The sequence below is a fragment of the Megascapheus bottae genome, chromosome 13, assembly GCF_031878675.1.
Source record: "Megascapheus bottae isolate mThoBot1 chromosome 13, mThoBot2.hap1, whole genome shotgun sequence".
NCBI classification, from domain to species: Eukaryota; Metazoa; Chordata; class Mammalia; order Rodentia; family Geomyidae; genus Megascapheus; species Megascapheus bottae.
Window position 1 is genome coordinate 58,320,343 of NC_143521.1, and position 18,768 is coordinate 58,339,110.

Below are 18,768 nucleotides of genomic sequence, written 5' to 3' on the forward strand. Positions count from 1 at the left end.
CCCACAGGGGCCCCACGCCAGACCCGCCCCACGCTGAGGGCACTGCCTGGCCCTGCCGCCCTTTAAAAAGCTTTTGGTGAAGAGGTAAGAAAACTCAGCGTCCGTGAATCCAGGACACAGCAGAGTTAGGCACAAACATGCCCCGCTCCCCACGCACGGCTGTGAGCTGGGCCGGCTGTCCGGCCTGGGCAAGCCTGGGGTCCTGGGACGGGGCCTCGACGGCCAGCCAGCAGGATGCTCACCTGTGGACTGGACGTGCCCGACCGGGGCTCGATGGCCAGCCCCAGGGTCACGCCGCCGGCCAGGGCTTTCTTCAGGCTCTCCTGGACGTCGGTCAGCTCCAGCTCCAGGCTGACCCGCTCGGCCTCCCGCTGCTTACACTCCTCCTCCAGCCTCCGCAACTTGTCCTCCAGGGCCGCCTGCGTCTTCCTGCCTGGGAGACGGGGACATGAGGGCCGTGAGGCCTGGGCCTCCCCATGAGAACACGTGCCCTTCCCTTGCCAGCTCATCTGCCCCAGAGGTCAGGCCAAGCAGGACAGGGCACGAGTGCATTTCACACCGCAGTGGCCTGGGGCAGCAGACGCTGCGCCTGCCCGACAGGCCAGCACCACGTCCAGGGCGTGGCACGTACACACAGGGCCCGGACACTGCTCCCAGACCCGCCACGCTGTCCTGGCAGCCCTTCCACAGAGCGCTGCAGGCCTGAGACCAGGCTGGGAAAGGCCGCTCTGCCCCTACTCCACGCTGCCTCCCCAAGCAGCCTGGCCACACAGTCACTCCCCACTTCCCTGCACCAACCCTCCCACCCCACACCCCAGTCGCCACCCAGCAAGTGGTCAGGCAGACTGCATCCTGGTCTCCGAGTGCTATGTGCACATGCACTGGCCCCAGCCTGGATGGCGGGGGGGGGGAGGGGGCAGGAAGCCACCTGGAAGCCCAGGCTTTGGCCTCACTCACCTCCTGGGCTGGAAGAATCCAGACCTGGGCTAGGTTTCTCCTAGACCTGGAGGGCGCCTCACCCAGGTCTCAGCTAGATCTAGACCAGATATTGCTTTAGGCCAGATCTCATCCAGAACTGGACTGGTGTCAGCTACATCTACACCAGATCTCATCTAGGTCTGGACTGGACCTTGTTTAGAGTAGATCTAGATGGGTCTTGCCTAGCTCTGGGTCAGGTCTTCCCGAGATCTAAACCGGGTCTGGTCTAGACGTGGACCAGCTCTTTCCTAGGTCTGGACTGGGTCTCGTCTAGAACTGGACTGGCGCTAGTCTAGATCCGGACAGGTTCTCATGTAGAATTGGACTGGGTCTTTCCTAGATCTGGACTGAGACTAGAACTGAGGCAAGCCTCGCCTGGACCTAGACTGGTCTCGTTTAGGCCCGGACAGGCGTGGTCTAGATCTGGACGGGGTCTTACCCCAGGGGAAGAGCACTGAGGAACTGAAGCCGGGTTGTGAGAAACCCCTCCAGGACAGGTGTGTGTGACCTGGGTGCTTCCCCAAGGCCCTACTAGTTGACCTCCTCAGCTGGCCTACTGACCACCTCTTCCCCTGTCCCTTCCAAGATTCGGGTGTGGCTCGGCCTTGCCCGCTCCAGACCCTGTGTGGGGTGGGTGGGGCCTGGAGGTGTGTGCCCTGTGGATTTACCCGCCTGTGGAGACATGGGTGGTGGCTCCCGCCCTGGGGCTGAGCCTGGGGGACTGTCCATCACCTATGTCCACTATGGACTGCACAGATGCGCCCGGCCCCCAGGGGACAAATGGACAACACCCCACCTGTGGGAGCAAAGAAGGGGCTCTTGGCCTGGCACGGTGCCGCAGGGGGACGGCTGAATGCCCTACCAGCGTTGACTTCGATGGCGGCCCGCAGGTCCTTCCTCTCCTTGCGGAGCTGGGCCAGCCTGCTGCGCAGGGCATCCTTCCTCTTCAGCAGCTCCTCCTCTTTGGTCCGTAGCCGCTTGGCATCTGCCTCTACCCGGTTCTTGCCGTATTTGTACTGGTCGGCATCTGAACAGACAACCCTGGGATTAGTTCACTCTTCAAGGACAGCGAGGCGCTTGGGGTGGGGGTCAGAGGGGACCGTGGCGCCGGCTCAGCCAGAGAAAGCCCCGCGGCTGGTTCGGAGCAGGGAGGAGAGCCGGGCCATAGTCTCTAAGACTTGGCATCACTCAACGAACAAACATGGAACGTTCACAGAGAAGGCCATCTGTCTTCTCCCACGTGAGGTGCTCTTTAATGAGGCTGGAATCTAGGGACAGAGGAAACTGTCACCCTAAGTGCCACAGCTGTTCCTGAGCAGGGCAGCCACTTCCCAGCCTGAGCTAGCTCCCTGGCCAGGGAGACCCCAAACCTGCCAGCCGGGGGGGAGGGGGCTGGCACAGCACGGTACACTAGGGAGTTCTGTAAGCATCCTGGGGACTGTGGCTGCGCCCCGATGTCCCTGTCACACAGGAAAACTGCAACATCAGGCAAACGCTCGTAGCAGCCCGTCGCCTGCGGGCATGCAGGCCGATGCCGTGGCAGGTGCTGTGACAGAGACTCAGAGCTGGAGCGAACTGGCACCCCATGCCATCCTGCACCCAGCGGAGGAGCAGGGATAAACACACACACTGACCCCGCTGGGCCAGCTCCCACCGCACCCTGCAAGCAGTGCCAGATGGGGAAATGGGGCCCGGGAAGGTGGGACCCACAACTCACTGGACGCCGTCCGCTTTACACCTGCTGCAGAGTCCGCCTTGTTCTGCTGACTGCTGGGGGGCTTCCCTTTTCCAGGAACCCCATTAGATGCCACTGGGGGCTTTTTGCCCTTCAACTGTTGAAACACAGATAGACTATTAAGAACCAACACAAGAACCTCATGTTTCATTCTCAGTTGTTTCTTTCAGCCTCTGGCTCTTTTTTTTTTCAGAACCCAGCTTAGGCTAAGGGTGGAGGCCAGCTTGGCCTGCAGATGCTGGGTGCTGGGAAGAGCCCAGCCCCGACACCCAGGACCCCAGCAAGCCTGAGGCCTGGTGCCCAGAAGGTGCCAGGGAGCGTGGGAACGCGCATGTACCTGCGTGTGCAGCCCGACAGTGGCCCTCCCCACGGAAGAGGTGTTAGTGACAGAGGGGGAGCGGGGCAGGCCGCCGGCCGGGGCCTTGTAGTGGTTAGAGCACAGCCGAGAAGCCTTCCTGTCAGCAGGGGAGGCACGAGCAAAGATTCTCGGAGACGGCAAGTTATCGTAGAGCCCAGCGTTGTCATACAACGCCTCTTCTCCCGGGCCTCGGCCGCCGCAGCCGGGGAGGCCATCTTCCATGTCCCACTGCAACACACACAGCGGTCGTTAGGGACCCGGCATGCCCGGCATACGTCCGCACAGCGAGGTCAGCAGCACCCCAACATGCCACATGCAGGGACCCCTGCGCACGCACACGCATGCACACGTGTGCACACGCATGCACACACACACGCACATGCACACGCACACACACACACACACGGACTGTTTCAGAAGCACTACGTCCTAGGTCACTGGGTTAGAACTTTTCTTCAAAGCAGAAAAGGAGATGTAGGTTGGAGAATTCCTGCTTTGAGACGAACATAGTGCAGACAGCATTTGTGCTCTGCCCCCACTGCTCCCTTAGCTTTGAGCCAGCCTCAGAAGCAGGGAGGTGGGGGGGAAACTGAGGCCAAGGCTAGCCACACAGCCAGAGAGAGAGAGAAGGCGCATGCGTTGGACAGAGCCCTGCTCATGCCCACTGCCAGGCTGCTGCTGAGCTTCAGATACTTCTGGGGGGACCAGGGCTCTGAGCCCACCGAGGCCCCCCACGGCCCCTCAAGCTCCATAACTCCCACCCCCAGTCACACCCTCAGGCACCTGACATGCCACGATGCAGAAGTGGCCATGGAAGACAGGCGGGGAGCTGGCCCCGCTGCAGGGGACCCTGAACTAGGAAGGGGCGAGCACTGAGGGCCAGATATCCGGGCAGAAACAAATCCCAACTCCACCAACCATCACCGGAGTATTTTAGGCTTTAAATTGCCTTGCACTTAAAAAAAAGGAAATATTAATTCATATAGTCTGCTCATTTCTCCCCTTTTATCTCCTTCTGTGGCAGTCCTTTCTCCCAGGCTGTAATTACAGCCTTTTGTGGTAAAAATAGGAAAGGTTGAAAATTCCACAGGGGGAGGGCTCCTATGCCTTTGTTACCACTTCAGTGTGTCTATTTTGGGGACACTAGGGACTATATGCAACCTAAAAACAACGCAGATCAACTAGGATGCCAGCACTTCACGACAACCTCGAGTATATTTAGCCAGAGTTATTAAAATAGTCTAGACTATTGCTCCCCGAAAATACCAAGGATGAAGTCATCCAGATAACTTAGGACACGGTGACAGAAGCCCCGCCGCAGTTTCTAGACTCAGACTGCATCCTGGTGCAGTACCCAGAGACGCCGGCCCCGCAGGGAACACGTGAAACACCATGTCTGGGTCTGAAATGACAAGTGAAGCCACCCGGAAAGGCGTCTACCTGGTGACACGGGCTGCCGTGCAGAGCGCAGGCCGGGGCACAGAAAGCAGGCTGGGACCGAGCAGAGACGCCCATTAGGAAGCCAGGTGGCCATAGCTAGGGGTACACAGGACATCTGATCTGAAAAGCTGTCACCTGTACATCACCCAGAGCCGGGGGAAATGGGTAAGAGGCTCGCTGTCCACCCCCACGTCCAGGAACCATGCAGGTGGCGTGGGTGAAGACTCAGGAGCCAGCCGTGGTGCCTGGCCAGAGAAGCTGCTTGATGAAAGGCACTGGTGCTGGCTGGAGGCCCACGGGCGCCCTGGGAAGCACCGGGAAGGCACTCACCGCGCCATTGATGCAGGGGACATCGTCGTAGTGCAGTGCAGCTCCGCTGGGGTGGGCGTAGCCGCCGGACGCGCTCCCCAGGTACGGGACGGTGGACACGCCCCGCCTGTTCATGAAGCTGCAAGAGAGAGGGGAGGGCCAGTCAGGGCACTGGGGAGGGGCAGGGGGTCGGGTCACGGGGGCTGTGGCTTCCCTTCCACCTCCATGGCTCACAGCTATGTGGGAGGCGGAGGAAGGCCGGGGGAGGGGGCGGTGAGGACAAGACACCTGGCCTGGCCGCGAAGACTGGGGACATGATCACAGAGGTCACAGTGGCAAAGGACACCCTGCCCGAAAACGCTGCAATACTATGGCCGTTCTGGACAGTCCGCAGGTCTGCCCTCTACTCTTTGGATGTTTGTCGGATGCAATTTTTTGTCGTCTAGGCTTCACACAGCCCTGCCAGCGCCCCGGGGCCATAGCCATCTTTCACAGCTGAGACACTGTGAGGTGACGAGACACACATGTGGGTCTCTGTGCCCCCACCAGCTCCCCTGGGATGTGCAATTCCTCAGGTGACAAGATCATTGCTGTTATGCTAGTGATCCTCTCTGCCACCCCAGAGGCTGCTGAGAAGTCCTACGGATGGTCCCACAACACGGGCAGGGCGAGAGCCGAGGGTAAAGCCAGGGAGGCCCGGGGCAGAGCTGTCCCTCCCTGCCTCACCTGCCTCAGTCACACACCAGCAGGCCCCTGTGTCCTGGGATCTAGAAGGTACCTCGGCCTGACAGCAGGTGCCACCTGCAGTCCTGGGGCAGTCCCTAGCCAGGGCAGGTCCTCAGCAGGGTCCCCACCCCATCCCCACGGCTGGTGGCAGAGGGGGATGGAGGGCTGGGCTTGGGGGGGCACAGTGTGTCCCTGGGTGACTCTCAAGTCACCCAAGAAACCCACACAGCACCCCAGCCCCTGCTCCCTGCTATCTCGCCAAGAGCCTCAGGACTTCCAGGCACTGGGGGCTCACTCCTGTAACCCCAGCCACTGAGGATCAGAGTTCAAAGTCAGCCAGGGCAGGAAAGTCCATGAGACTCTTATCTCCAATTAACCATCAAAAAGCTGAAAGTGGATCTGTGGCTCAAGTGGTAGAGTACCAGCCTTGAGCACCAAAGTTCAGAGACAGTGCCCAGGGCCCTGAGTTCAAGTCTCAGGACAGACACCCCGCTTCTCTGCCTCCCTGTCCTCACAGCTGCCTGAGGTTCTGAACGTGGGTCTCGCCTAGTCAGGTGGAACCCCTTCTGTCTGTGTGGCTGCCCCCCATTTCCTCTCTGCCTGTCCACCGGTGTCCTCCCCTCTCCCCACCCTGGCGTATACTCGCTGGTCCATCTGTTTATCTGCCTGTCCCACTGCAGGACAGTGGTGGTCTGTGTAGGCCTGGTGCCCCGTCTCAGGGCCCAGGGAAACACCTTCACATGCGTTACCCACGGGGCTGGAGCGTGGGCTGTGGGGTTGATGGTGTAGTTGCAGAGGGCAGGCAGCATGGCTCTGAAGGAAGACAGAGCCCAGGGTCCACTGAGATGCTCTGTTCCTGACACCGCCAGAGATAAAAACCAGACAGGAAAGCAGATCCCCCTCACTAGTTCTGTGTCTTCCTAGGCTGTGTGACGACGGCCACTTAACGAAGAAATAGACCGAGTGGAAAATGAGGAGTTACAGGATAAGCCGAAAACAGCCTCCCAACAGCAGCCTAGGAACCCTGAGCGAGAAGGGCCAAGGGAAAGCCACCAGGCCAGGGCCGGTAGAAAACACCACTGCCCCCTGCTGGCAAAGGACAGCAGGCACAGGCCTCTCCCCCTTGCTCTACCAGAGAACCAAGAGGCAGTGGGGGGCTGGTGATTCGGGCCTGTAATCCTAACTAGCCAGGAGACTGAGTTCTGTGGATCGTGCCTTGAAGCCAGTCCTGGCAGCCAAGTCCCGAGACTCATCTCCAATTAGTCACAGAAAATGCTGTGACTCAAGCTTAGAGTCCTAGCCTTGAGCGAAAGGCTCAGGGAGAGCCCAGGCCCTGCCACCCCCGTGCCCATGCCACTGGCCTGGGCAGAACCCCTGGGGGAACGAATTGTCCAACCTGGCTGGCTGCTGTAGGAACCAGGCCATGCTCTAGCCAGTGGCAGGCCATGGGCACAGCAGAGCACGAGAGGAAGGTGAGCGGAAAATGCCCTAGAACACAGTGGACCGTAGCCCAGGCCTGTGGTCGAGTTACTGGTGTACAGGGGCCTGTGCAGCAGGGCTGGGCTGCAGAGGGGCGGGCAGGGCCCGGCTACCCTACCTGTCTCCCTGGACTCGTACAGCTGTGCTCAGAAAGTCAGATGCCAAGCTCAGCCCGCCCGTAGTTCTACAGAGAAAAAAACCACCTGTGCCCCACTGAGAACAGCCTGGGTTCAATCCAGTGCTTCCTACAGTGCTGAGAGCCAACCAAACCCACGACCTCCCACCCCCACCCCACCTCCCATCACAGCACACATGTCAAGAAGGTGACAAAACACCTTCTCAGTTACTGCGGTGTCAGCCCTGCAGGACATCTCTGGACCACATCCAGCGGCTGCAATCCACACCTCTGACACCATTTCCCTTAGGAAATAACCGGTTTGGAGAATGTTTTTGCACAAAGCACCATTTCGTAAAGCCAAATGTGAGCTCATCGTCCTAGAGAGATAGCTTGAACGCCTCCATCCTCGTACAGCGACGTGCTGAATCATTTCTACCGGGCACACCTCCTCTTCTTCAACAAACGAGCCAAACCAGCCCTCTGTCTATTTGCAAATAAAGTTTTATTGACACACTGACACACCTATTTTTCCGTTATGGACTACTTCTGCCTGCAACCGCTGAGCGGGGTGGATGTAGCAGCCAGTATCTGGTCCACAGAGGAGTATTTCCTACCAGGTCCTGTACACAGCAAATGTGCCAAGCCCCGCTTCCCAGGAAAACTCAGAGGGGAGGAGTGACCAAAATTCTAGCAAAGTCTGCAGGACCATAAGAGCAGAGGGCAAGTCTTTCGGTTTTAGGCTTGCTTTCTGAGCGAAGCCCGGGGGTCTTACCAGAAGGTCTGCTTGGCAGTCTGGATGACATTTGCTGACACCTCCACATCTATGTAGTCATAGTGCAGGGCTGCCGGGTCCGTGGACGAGCCCGTCTCAGCCAGCAAGATCCCGATCCACCGGCCCATGTCCTCCGAAGACACTGCCTGTGTGGGGAACAACGCGATCTACTCAACCACAGACAACGGAGTGTCCAGGAAGTGTCGCCATGTCCCAGGAAGCCGGGGGTGTAACGGGGAAAGCCAGGATCCCATGTCTCCCAAGGCAATGACAACCTGAGCAATTCCAATTAGTCAGGGGAAGGCCGCAGGGGGGAGGCCGGGGGTTCATGGGTGCAGTTAAGTCTCAACCAGGAAAAGCGGTTTAGAAAGTCTCCTTCATGTGGCAACCAAATCTGGCTGTGGAAGGTGACACAGACTCTGCCCACTGAAAGGATCCTGCTTCTCCCGGGCAGAGGCTGTAAAACTCAACTCATGTCGGCCGTGTCTCCACAGATGTGACACTGCATTGTTGTCACAGAGCCTGGCAGTGCCACTGTTAAGGTGCGGCACGTTTGAAGGATATCCCTGAGGCTAAGCTTGTAAAAGCCAGGCTCTGATGACTCGTGCTTGTGATCTTAGCTAACTCAGGAGGCTGAGATCTGGGGATTGTGGCACAAAGCCAGCCGGGGCAGGAAAGTTTCTAAGCCTCTCATCTCCAGTTCACCAACAGAAAACCACAAGTAGAGCTGTGGCACGAGTGGTTGAACCCCAGCCTCAAGCAAAGAAGCCAAGCAAGAGTGGCAAGCCCTGGTACTGGCAGGGAAACAGAGAGGAAAGACCATTTTAATAAAATGAGCCATGTTCAACCGGCAGGAAATTTGGGTTTGACCCTTCCTTTCCCACTACATACTATAGCCCTCTTGAGGAAGTGCCCTGAGCAGGGAGATGCCAGCGTGGGTAATGCTGGCTGCCACCTCTCCAAGTCCCCATAGCTGCCAGGATGAAACGAGCAAGGGGCGGGGCGGGGAATCCAACTGGGTTTCCTGGAGAACTGGCACCAGCTTGTGGCTGCAAATTACGACCAACTGATGTGACAACTTGAATTTTCAAGAAGGCACGCGTGAGGCTAGGCATGGTAACGCATGCCTGTAGTTCCAGTACCCAGCAGGCAGAGGTGAGGAGGAAGAAGAGCTGTGGTAGCCTTGGCAATCCCAACAAATAATCTGTGTGTGGCAGTGGGTGTCTGCCATCCCAGCTCCACAGAAGGCATGTAGCATGGCAGCTCCTTGGCTACAAATTCCAAGAACCTGCCTGAAAAATAACGGAAGCAAAAAGGGTTGCACGGACTCAGGTGGCAGAATGTGCCCTTAGCCAGTGCAAGGGCCAAGTTCAAACCCGAGTGCCACCAAACAAGCACACGCAGACTTAGGTGTCTGCAACCCCTGTGTACGTCACCTTTATGAGAGCAATTAAAACATTAAAAATGGCTAAATAAGATAAAGTAGAAAGGCCGGGAGTTTGGCCTGGTGGTAGAGTGCTTGCCTAGCATGGATGAAGACCTGAGTTCGATTACTCGGTACCACATACATAGAAAAGCTGAAAGTGGTGCTGTGGCTCAAACGGTAGAGCTCTATCCTTGAGAAAACCCAAGGACAGTGCTCAGGCCCTGAGTTCAAGTACCAGGACTGGCAAAAAAAAAAAAAAAAGATAAAATAGAATAAAACTAAAGATTAGTGTTTCTCAAGAATAAAATAGAATAAAACTAAAGATTAGTGTTTCTCAAGCTTATTTAACCCACAAAGCATTGAAGCTATTGCATGAATACTTAAGATTAAACTCTAAATGCCCAGACCTCTTATGTGCCGGAGGATTTTCAAGAAATCCAGACCCACAACAGCCCCCCATTCACATGTACATGTGCATGCACTCTCATACATGTACACACGTGCACGCGCATATACACATGTTCTTTCAGGTCTTTGTCCTTTCCCCAAACCCCGTCGTGGGTGTGGCCCGGGCCGGGGTGTGACTCCAGGGCACACTTAGCAGGTGCCAGGTTCTACGTGCACACACGTGCATCTCTGCAGTACTGGAACTCACGATGTGGAGTGGGAGAGACAGAAAGCAAGCCTGAGTTAGACTGGATAGAAAGCAGCTTCGCAAATTGAGGTGAACCCCAAGCCTTACACTCACTAGGCAGGCACTTAACCGCCTGAATCACGCCCTAGCCAGGAAGGACAGTCTTGAGTATAGAGCTATTAGTTTTCAAGGGCCTTTTTTGAAAGCTCCAGGAAAGCAGCCACGCAAGTGACACGTCAGGGTCGGCTCTCCAGCCCTGAGCAGTCTGTCTGTGGGGGGCTGGTCGGGTGGCTCTGAATGCCTGCCCCACGGGGAACGGGACAGAGAAAAGGGAAGTTTTCCACAAGCTGCTTCTGCAGCTGGACAGGCGTCCCCGCATAGAACTGTTACCTAACCTCTGTGGAAGCAGAGGGAAGAAGCAGCGAACCCAACGTGGGCCACGTGGGCCACACAGGTTCGGGGCTGCAGGGCTGGCCACCTCTCTCCAAGGGCGGTGGTGTGAGGGAAGATGGCGTACCTCCAGCACGGCCACCTCCTGCCCGTTACGCAGCAGCCGGAAGGTGAGCGGGTGCTTGGAGTCCAGGCCGGGGATCACCTCGCAGCCCCGCAGAGGGATGGAGACCAGGTGGGTCTTCAGGTCCGTCCTGTCCTTGTGCAGGACCAGCTTGCCGTCCTTCACCCGGCACCAGCGCTCCCGCCAGCGGCTGTTGGACAGCACGTTCAGGTAGCCTGCAGGGACAGGGACAGTGTGACGCTCAGCCTCCCGGGGGACGGCACGGCTAGGCCCCCGTAAACATGAAGAGGACAGCTCTCTAAGGGAACGGTGATGGCCGGCAGTGCCTGGCTGAGCCCGGCCTCTCTGCTCGGCTTGTCCGGAGGAGACGGAGCTATGGCGGCTCGGCGTGGGGCCCTGGGCCTGAGGCCAGTTTTTCTTTGATCTGTCAGTTCCTCCCACTCCACTGAGCGGGCTGAAAACAATCACAGTCCACTGAGCCTCGAGCCGCTCTTTACCCTCACGTGGCAGAGCTGGGGACAGCTTTACGGCTGTGGACAGAGGAAGCTGTTGCGTCCCAGACGTTGGTGAAAATGTATGTGTACACAAACACAAGCTGTGGACAGGCCCTGGAGATGCTGTGCTGGGGCTCGGAACCCCGACAGCCACAAGGAATCTGTATGCGGGCTGGGCAGCCTGGCTCCAGTCAGCACCCTCTGAGGGTCAGGGCCTGGTTCACCCAGTGTGGGTCTGGGCACAGTCTCTGAGCTGCCTCCCTTATCAGGGTACAACCGGTCAAACCAGGTGCCTGTGGCTCACGCCTGCAATCCCAGCTACTCAGGAGGCTGAGATCTGAGGATCAAGGTTCAAAGCCAGCTCGAGCAGGACACTTATCCCCAATTAACTACCAGACAGCTGGAAGTGGCACTGGAGATCAGATGGCAGAACATCAGCCTTAAGTGAGAAAGCTAAGGGACAGTCCCCAGGTTCTGAGTTCAAGTCACCATACGAGAGAAAGGCAACAAAACCAAAAACCCTTCATTTTCCTCCTGTAGTCTTGACCTGTCTCAAGGGAAGCAAGAGAGGAGGAGGACGTGTCCAGGAAGGCTGAGCCACGTGGGTGCATGGTGGCCTTCGAGACCTCCCCAGGCTGTCACAGCTCTGTCTACCAGTGGACAGCAGCCTGCAGCCGGTAGAGGAGGGGGGGAAAGGGACACTGGAGCCAAGTCCTCCCAACCGCACTGGACCAAGGCAGTTGAGGCCTGGGAAGGCCCAGGCTTCCCGGCCCTGCTGCCGCTGTCACTGCTGTCCCCCGCCCCTCATGCCGCCTGCAGCGCTGGGCTGAGAGCCCCACCTCAGGCCAGTCCACAGGAGGGGACCCACCGCCAAGCCAGGCACCTGGCTGCGCTTACCGCAGGTGGGGACGTCCTCGTCCGCCGAGGAGGTCTGCTCATCCGTGGACGGCTTCTTCTTCCCCAGCCCAATGATCTTGGTGATCTTTTTCCCGGTGACCTTGGAGACGGTTCCCTTGGCCTCAGACTTGGAGCTCTTCTTCCTCTTCACTGTGGACAACAACTTAACTGTAGACGGTGCCGTGGGGCGGGGGGAGTGTAATGGCATCAGGCTCCTCTCCCTCCTCTCTACCTAGCATGCCGTGCCCGCAGGGGCCGGGCAGTACCAGGGAGCACTCAGGAAGCCGGCACTAGGATGTGGGAGCACAGAGAGCTTCCAGGGGGACTGGTGCCTCCTTGGACCCCTCACCCAGACCTGGACACTTGCTCCTCTTTGTCCTGTCCAGTGCTCTCGGGCCAGCACCTGACTTCCAGATGAGCTCAGTTGAGAACTAGCGCTTGATGCACAAACCCATAAACGCTCTCCCTCCCCCAGCAGCCCCAACCCTGGATCAGCCACCTCTGGGGCAACACAGACGCCTGAGGAGTAAGAGACCCTGCGAGCGCACGTCTCTCGGAGAAGCTGGGAGAAGCTGCGGCCTCTGTTTTTGGTCCTCCTCTGCCCAGGGTACAGGCACCGCCTCCCCTCCTGCCCCGTCAGCCTGATCGACCTCTTGAGGCCTCTGTCCCGAGGACCACTAGGTGTTGCTCCTCTCCTCCACTCCCCACCTGCCCCCAGGGATGGACTGAGACCCCAGGAGACAGCCCCTGCTGAGCCCTAGACTGGCCCTGCAGCCCCCGGGACTCTGGGCCTCGACACCCAGAGCTCTGCGAGGACATCACAGCCCGGGTTCTGCTGTGGCAGCCTGTACTGGGTACTGCCCCAGTCCTAGTGCTGTGGTGTGGGGATAAATCAGAGCTACCAGAAAACCGGAAGTGGTGCTTTGGCTCAAGGGGTCCAGCGTTAGCCTTGAACTGAAGAGCTCGGCAACAGCACCCAGGCCCGAAGTTCAAGCCCCATGACCAAGAAAAAAGAAAAGAAAGCGCAATTATAACACACCATGGAATTCCACAGCTCTCGACTCACTGAAGTTGCATGAACAGTCCACACTGCGTGACTGGTGAGGTAGGAAGTTGAGGCAGATGAAGACGGCACTGCACGCGTGTGAAGCCATAAATCATACCGTAACCCTACTGTAAGCACCATACACAGACCATGACCACCCCAAAGCTCTTTCCAGAGCGAGGATGCCAGTCTTCTGATGCCAGCTGGGGTGGAGGGGCAGCGCCTCGGGGTGAGGACGCACCAAGGTTGCCCACAGACCAGCTAGCGAGCGGGCATTCTGCAGGGACAATGGGCCCCGATGGCTGGCAACAGGACCTGGCTCGCTGACTCTGCGCTGTGCCCAGGACACAGCACACCCCCTTGGAGCCGGGAGAGGCTCTGCCCGGCCCTCGGTCTGGTCACACAGAGCCCCTATGATCACCACCTTCACGAGACTGACATCACACAAAGCCAGGGCGCCCAGGCTTCCTCTGGTGAACAGAGAACGCCGTGGGAAGCACGAGCAAGCCGGTGGCGGGAAGTTCAGCTGAGACCCCACCACGGAGACGTGGCCCAGGGCAGGCAGCAAGAGCGAGGCCGAGGCGAAGTACAGACGGGATGGGTGCAAGTGGACCACAGAGCAGAGAACCCAGCCAAGAGGAAGGCTCTGGACCAGCTTGCCTTTAAGTGCCAACGCACAGAAGGGTGTTCTCATTAAAAGGGAGCACAAAAGGCTCGGAGGTGACTCATGTCTGTAATCGCAGCTTCCATAGAGGCTGAGGTCTGAGGATCATGGTTCAAAGCCAGCCCAGGCAGGAAAGTCCATGAGACTTAAAAAAAAGCCAGAAGGGGAGCTGTGGCTCCAGTGGTAGCACATGACAACACCCAGGCCCTGAGTTCAAGGCCCAGGAAAGAAGTAAAAGGGAAGAGGAGAATTCTAGAGCGGATACTATGACGACTCCTGCACAGGTGCACAGCGGATGGCAACAACCACCCAGAAAACACAGCCACGGAGGACCCACTCCAGCACCATGCCACACGGGGCCAGGCACGGCGACGCACACCTGCCCCAATTCAAGTGGGCCACACAGGAGCCCCCACTCAAAGCCAAACAAGAGACCAAAAACAAGCAAAAGAGCCAAGCAGGGACTGGAGATTACAGGTTGTACAGCGCAGGGCAAAACTCAGGAATCACCTTCCTGCGTTGATTATACAGAATTCACCCATGGAGGGAACAGATAATACATTCCACTCGGCGCTTCCGGCCCACAGGACTAAAATACTCTCAGGGCAGACAGAGCTGGGAAGCCGCAGCGAGGAAGCAGACGGGGTGACCTCTCAGCACGAACTCTCACCATGCCAGCCAGCTTGTCTGGGCCCCAAGTTCCCAGAAGGGTGGGATCTGTCACTTTCCAGGTAAGGAGCTAAGGTCACAGGTCCAAGCAGAGCAGAGGCTCCCTCCACTGTCCCCCACTGGACACACCCAGAAGGCAGTCTAACCACAGCCTGGCAATGCATTCTGTGACCTGATAGGGACACAGGCAAAGGCCTGTCAAAAACCTTGCTGAAGACTCTGCAGATGCTCAAGGCCACCCCAGAAAAGCCTCAAATACAAGTGAGAGGCTGAGTGGTGAGAACGAGAGGACGGAAGAGGCCATCCTAATCGTGAATCCACGAGACCTTGCCCTCTCGTGCCTGCAGTTAGCTGGGGAACACGAGAACATAACACACCCATACACACCGAGGCAGCACAATTGCTCGGATGCCCCTGGCCCAGCACTGGGTACCTAGCAGGAGTCTTGCACACAGGGGAGCCTGGCTTAGTGTCAGGAGCGGGCAATGCCACAGTCAGCTATGCCCCAGCAATCCCCAACCACTGTGCTACAGGAAAGCCGCCATGGACAGGCCATGCACCCCTCAATTCCATGTGCAGTGGGGAGCCAGCTGGGCAGCTGCCAAGGCCAGGGTGGATCAGAGGCAGAGGTGACCCTGGGGAGCGCAAAGGGACAGGTGGGGCAGCAGGCTTGTGACCTGCACCATGTTAACTGTACTGATGCGACATGCCTACTGTTCCTGAGTTCAGCCAAGACAGGGGAAGTCACAGGGCAGGTCGTACTGCTACCAAGCCCACATTTGAAGCAGATGCTGGCCAGGCACGGTGGCTCACGCCTGTCATCCGAGCTACTCAGGAGGCTGAGATCAGAGGATCAATGTCCAAAGCCAGCCTGGCAACACAGTCTGTATGATTCTTATCTCTAATTTACCACTGAAAAGCCAGAAGTAGAGCTGTGGCTCAAGTGGTAGCGTGCCAGGCTTAAGCAAAAAGCTTAGGAACAATGCCCAGGTCCTACCCAAACCCCAGGACCAGCACCCAGAAACAAACAAACAACAACAGCAACACCTTCCAGATTTCCAGAATAGGCATCATAAAATGCTGTGGTAAGTCGTCAGGAAATGAACTCAGCCAGGGATTCCACGAACTGCCAAGGGCAAGGGACTCCAGGGATTGTAATCCAGGGTCCAAACCCTGCTAGGAGAAGCCCTCCAGGCCAGGCTATCCTCCCTTCCTGGACCTCCTTGAGGACACACTACAAGGCAAGTTGGACCCCAGCTACAACTGTGAAACAGGCAAAAGGCCTCCCTCACAGGAAGACCCCCTCCCCCTCCCCCCCCCCCCCGAGCATCCTGTCACAGGGCAGGCCAGAGCACCAGGGCACCAGCGAGGCAAGGGTGGCGGCAAGTCACTGGAAATGGTGCCTGAGCAGGACTCTGCCACTGCTCCAGCAAGTCCTCTCAAGGAAAGAGCCATCAGGACGAAGACGCAGCCAGGGAGGGTCTGGGATGGCAGAGGAAACTGGTGCTGTGTCCCGAGACACAGATGGTGACACGTGCAGCCAGCCCCAGGGGACCCGGACAGTGACCTCTGCCATCTGCAGTGACCGCCCCTGCCCCCACACAGCCGTACAGAACCACGTGTTATCCAGCCTCTGGGTGGGGCAGAGACTCACCTTGCTCTTTCCCATTGCACATCGTGATGCCGTTCTCCACGACGCCCTCTCCATCGGAGCTGGGTCTCTCCGAGGACAGCTTCTGTGAGGACACAAAGGTCACACAGAGGGCTGGTCACAAGTCACAGGCACGGCGGACGGAGAGCCAGGAGAGGGGACTCGGCAGCACGCGTGGGGACACGGCTCCCTTAGGTGGAGCCGCACAGCCCCACATGGGGTCCTGGGACCACAGTCGAGGAACGGGACAACCCGCTTCGGAACTGCTGGGATTGTGACAATCTTTCCCTGACCCACAGAACTCCCTCCCCGTGCCCTGCAGCACCCTGACCTCCGAGGAAAGTCCCCCGTGTATCATCCCCAGAACTTCCTGGGGTGTCTACATGAGCAGCCATCTCACATGGCTGGTTTTATGTGTCTGTCTGGTGACTAAAATCCAAGAATTCTGAGCAAGCAGATTTCCCTCTACCGTGTGAGTGGGTCTCCCCAGACCCGGCCAAGGCCTGAGCAGCACAGAAGGCCCACTCCCCGAGCAAGGGGGGAGTCTCAGTGGACAACCCATGCCGTGGGCTCACCTAGGTCTGGGCCTGTGGCCCACACGGCAATACTGACCTGACTCTCCATCACTGAGGACAGCTCCTGTCCCAAGCCTCCTCCTGCCCCACACTCCCCCTCCCAGCACTGCTGCTCTGCAGAGCCCTGGCTAACACCAGGAAGTTCTGTCTGCCCACAGCTGAGGCGGAAGGAGCATGGATGTAGTGTATGTGGGGTGTGTATGTGGTGTGTGTGTGTGTGCGCGCACGTGTGCAATGTGTGGGCTGGAAATCCCTAGAGCAAAATGCTGAGAGAAGACTTCACATGAAAGCCAGAGTCTGGAGCCATGGACAGACAGCAAGCACTGCTGGGCACAGGGCCACAGGGCTGGGTTCCATGCCTCGGAGGCCACGGGGGGCGTGGGACAGCGGTGCAACCCTGCACACCAACACCCACTGCTCCTCAAGCCGCTTTCCAGTGGGAACACAGCACGGAGCTGGGGCTGCTGGGAACAAGCCCTGCTGACAAGGAGTCAGTCTTGAACCCAGGACTCGCAGAGCAGCCACGTGAGTTTGCAGGAGGCCCTCGCCCTTTCTCTCCACGCCCGCCTCCATCCTGGGGACAGAGGAAACCGCCCCGTGTGGGAGATGACTGCAGCAGGCCCCAAACATGCACAGCGCAAGGGAAGGACCGCAGCTTCCCCTGCAGACGCCAGTGCACAGCGTCCAGAGAGCGGCACTGAACTCCCAGCAACACAAACGCTCTCAGCACCAGGAAACGGGAAAGGCCGAGGCCTACAGCACCCGTGACAGTCTCCCTGCACCTCACGAGCGTGCCTGATCACTAGGTACTGAAGCACAGGCAGCACGGCCCTTGGGTCCACCCTGCCCCAGCTCCTGGCAGCACCTTACCTTCTCCAGTTCTGCCTTGGGCACGGGAGCGCCAGGCAGGGGGGTGCACTCGGGGTCTGTGGGGCCACCACAGCCGCTGTAGGCTTCCTTGATCACCTGTGAGGAGCAGAGGCCTGCATCTGAGGGGGGTAGGGGGGAGCATCTGGGGCCAGAACCAAGATGCTCCCCTCCACTCACTCACCAACCCAGCACTGCCCAGATTCTGGGCCGCAGCGGGAAATGCGTGTGAGGCCGCGCTGGGCTTGGCTCTGTGCATCACAGACGCCGTGGACGGGCTCACGGGAAAACGGGGGTGAGTGGCGCAGCACGGCAGCCACGCGCATCAACAGAGGCCTTCACAAGACGAGGAACACAGGCCAGACCACGAGATCTGAAGAAGCCCCTCGGCCACACGCCAAGCTCCAGAAGGCTCCCGAGTGGGCTCAAGGAAGCCTGGACCGTTGGAGTGAGGCCCATAGTGGACGTGGTTAGGGAACCCCCAGAGCGCTGCGGGGAGAACTCTGGAGAATGGGGGGTCACCTGGGCTGTCAAGCCTTGGAAAGAGGCTGAGCTGTACCTGTGCGGGACAGGTGTGGGGGTAGCACAGGGGAAGAGGCCGGGGTACACTCTTCTCAGCCCTGCCTGGCCGTGGGCCCCGTCTGCACGCGGGCCCTACCTGGGGACGCCCCCCCACCATGGTGCTTACCACGCACCCCAGCAGTCCCTGGAGGGGACCGGAGTGGAAGAGCTGCAGAGTGTGTGCCCCCATCCTCTCTGCCATGAAGGAACGGACACAGGCGTCACCCGCGTGGCAGAGCTCCTCCCCCAGCCCCACCTCCTCAGGGGCCCCAGCCATTAGAAGTGTGGGACGTCGCGTCCACCCTCAGCCAGTGGGCGCTGCGTGGCTCAGATGGAGAAGAGATGGAACAGGAGACAGATGCACACTTCGTTCAAACCTCGAAAGACGGTGGCAGTCAGGGCAAGTAAGAGATGCTCAGGGCCACAGACAGGGAGGGGTGAGATGAGGGTGAAAGAGGGATGACAAAGAGCCCCCCAAAATCATGAGGGACAGAGGAGCAGGGCTTGAGCAGGAGGTGGCCTCATGGGACTGGGGGAGGGGGGCTCCAGGAAGGAGAAGCTCCAGAAAGAGAGCAGCAGCCAAGAGACCCCACAGCAGTCTCTCCACGAGGGAAGCAGACAGGGGACGGCCAGGCTGGAGGTGGAGATGCGCAAAGGAGAGAAGTCTCTGATTTGTGCTTCCCACTGAAGGCTCCAGCCACCTGGACGGTAGCCAAGTGCAGAAGTGGGGGGCCTAATGGGACTAATGGGCCTTGGGGAGCCTGGATCTCAAGCCCTCTGGTGGCCCTAGACTGGGGGTTGTGAGAGCCTTAGTATTAGGGCCCCATAGCATGTGGGGAGCCCCAGTCCCAGGCCC

General features: G+C 58.7%; 1 protein-coding gene across 2 annotated transcripts in view; it reads right to left on the minus strand.

Annotated features, from left to right (window-relative positions):
- Afap1 (actin filament associated protein 1) overlaps nt 1-18,768 on the minus strand; it is a 70,715-nt gene that overhangs the window by 3,593 nt on the left and 48,354 nt on the right. The window contains exons 7-16 of one of the 2 annotated variants that reach the window (XM_090343871.1): nt 17,355-17,450; nt 15,913-15,994; nt 11,881-12,030; nt 10,493-10,704; nt 7,916-8,061; nt 4,842-4,959; nt 3,051-3,299; nt 2,696-2,810; nt 1,841-2,005; nt 243-433 (exon numbers count right to left, since the gene is read on the minus strand). In XM_090343871.1, coding sequence (XP_090199997.1) covers nt 243-433; nt 1,841-2,005; nt 2,696-2,810; nt 3,051-3,299; nt 4,842-4,959; nt 7,916-8,061; nt 10,493-10,704; nt 11,881-12,030; nt 15,913-15,994; nt 17,355-17,450 — 1,524 coding nt within the window. The remainder of the gene's footprint in view (nt 1-242; nt 434-1,840; nt 2,006-2,695; nt 2,811-3,050; nt 3,300-4,841; nt 4,960-7,915; nt 8,062-10,492; nt 10,705-11,880; nt 12,031-15,912; nt 15,995-17,354; nt 17,451-18,768) is intronic. The other variant, XM_090343872.1, reaches the window with a different exon arrangement.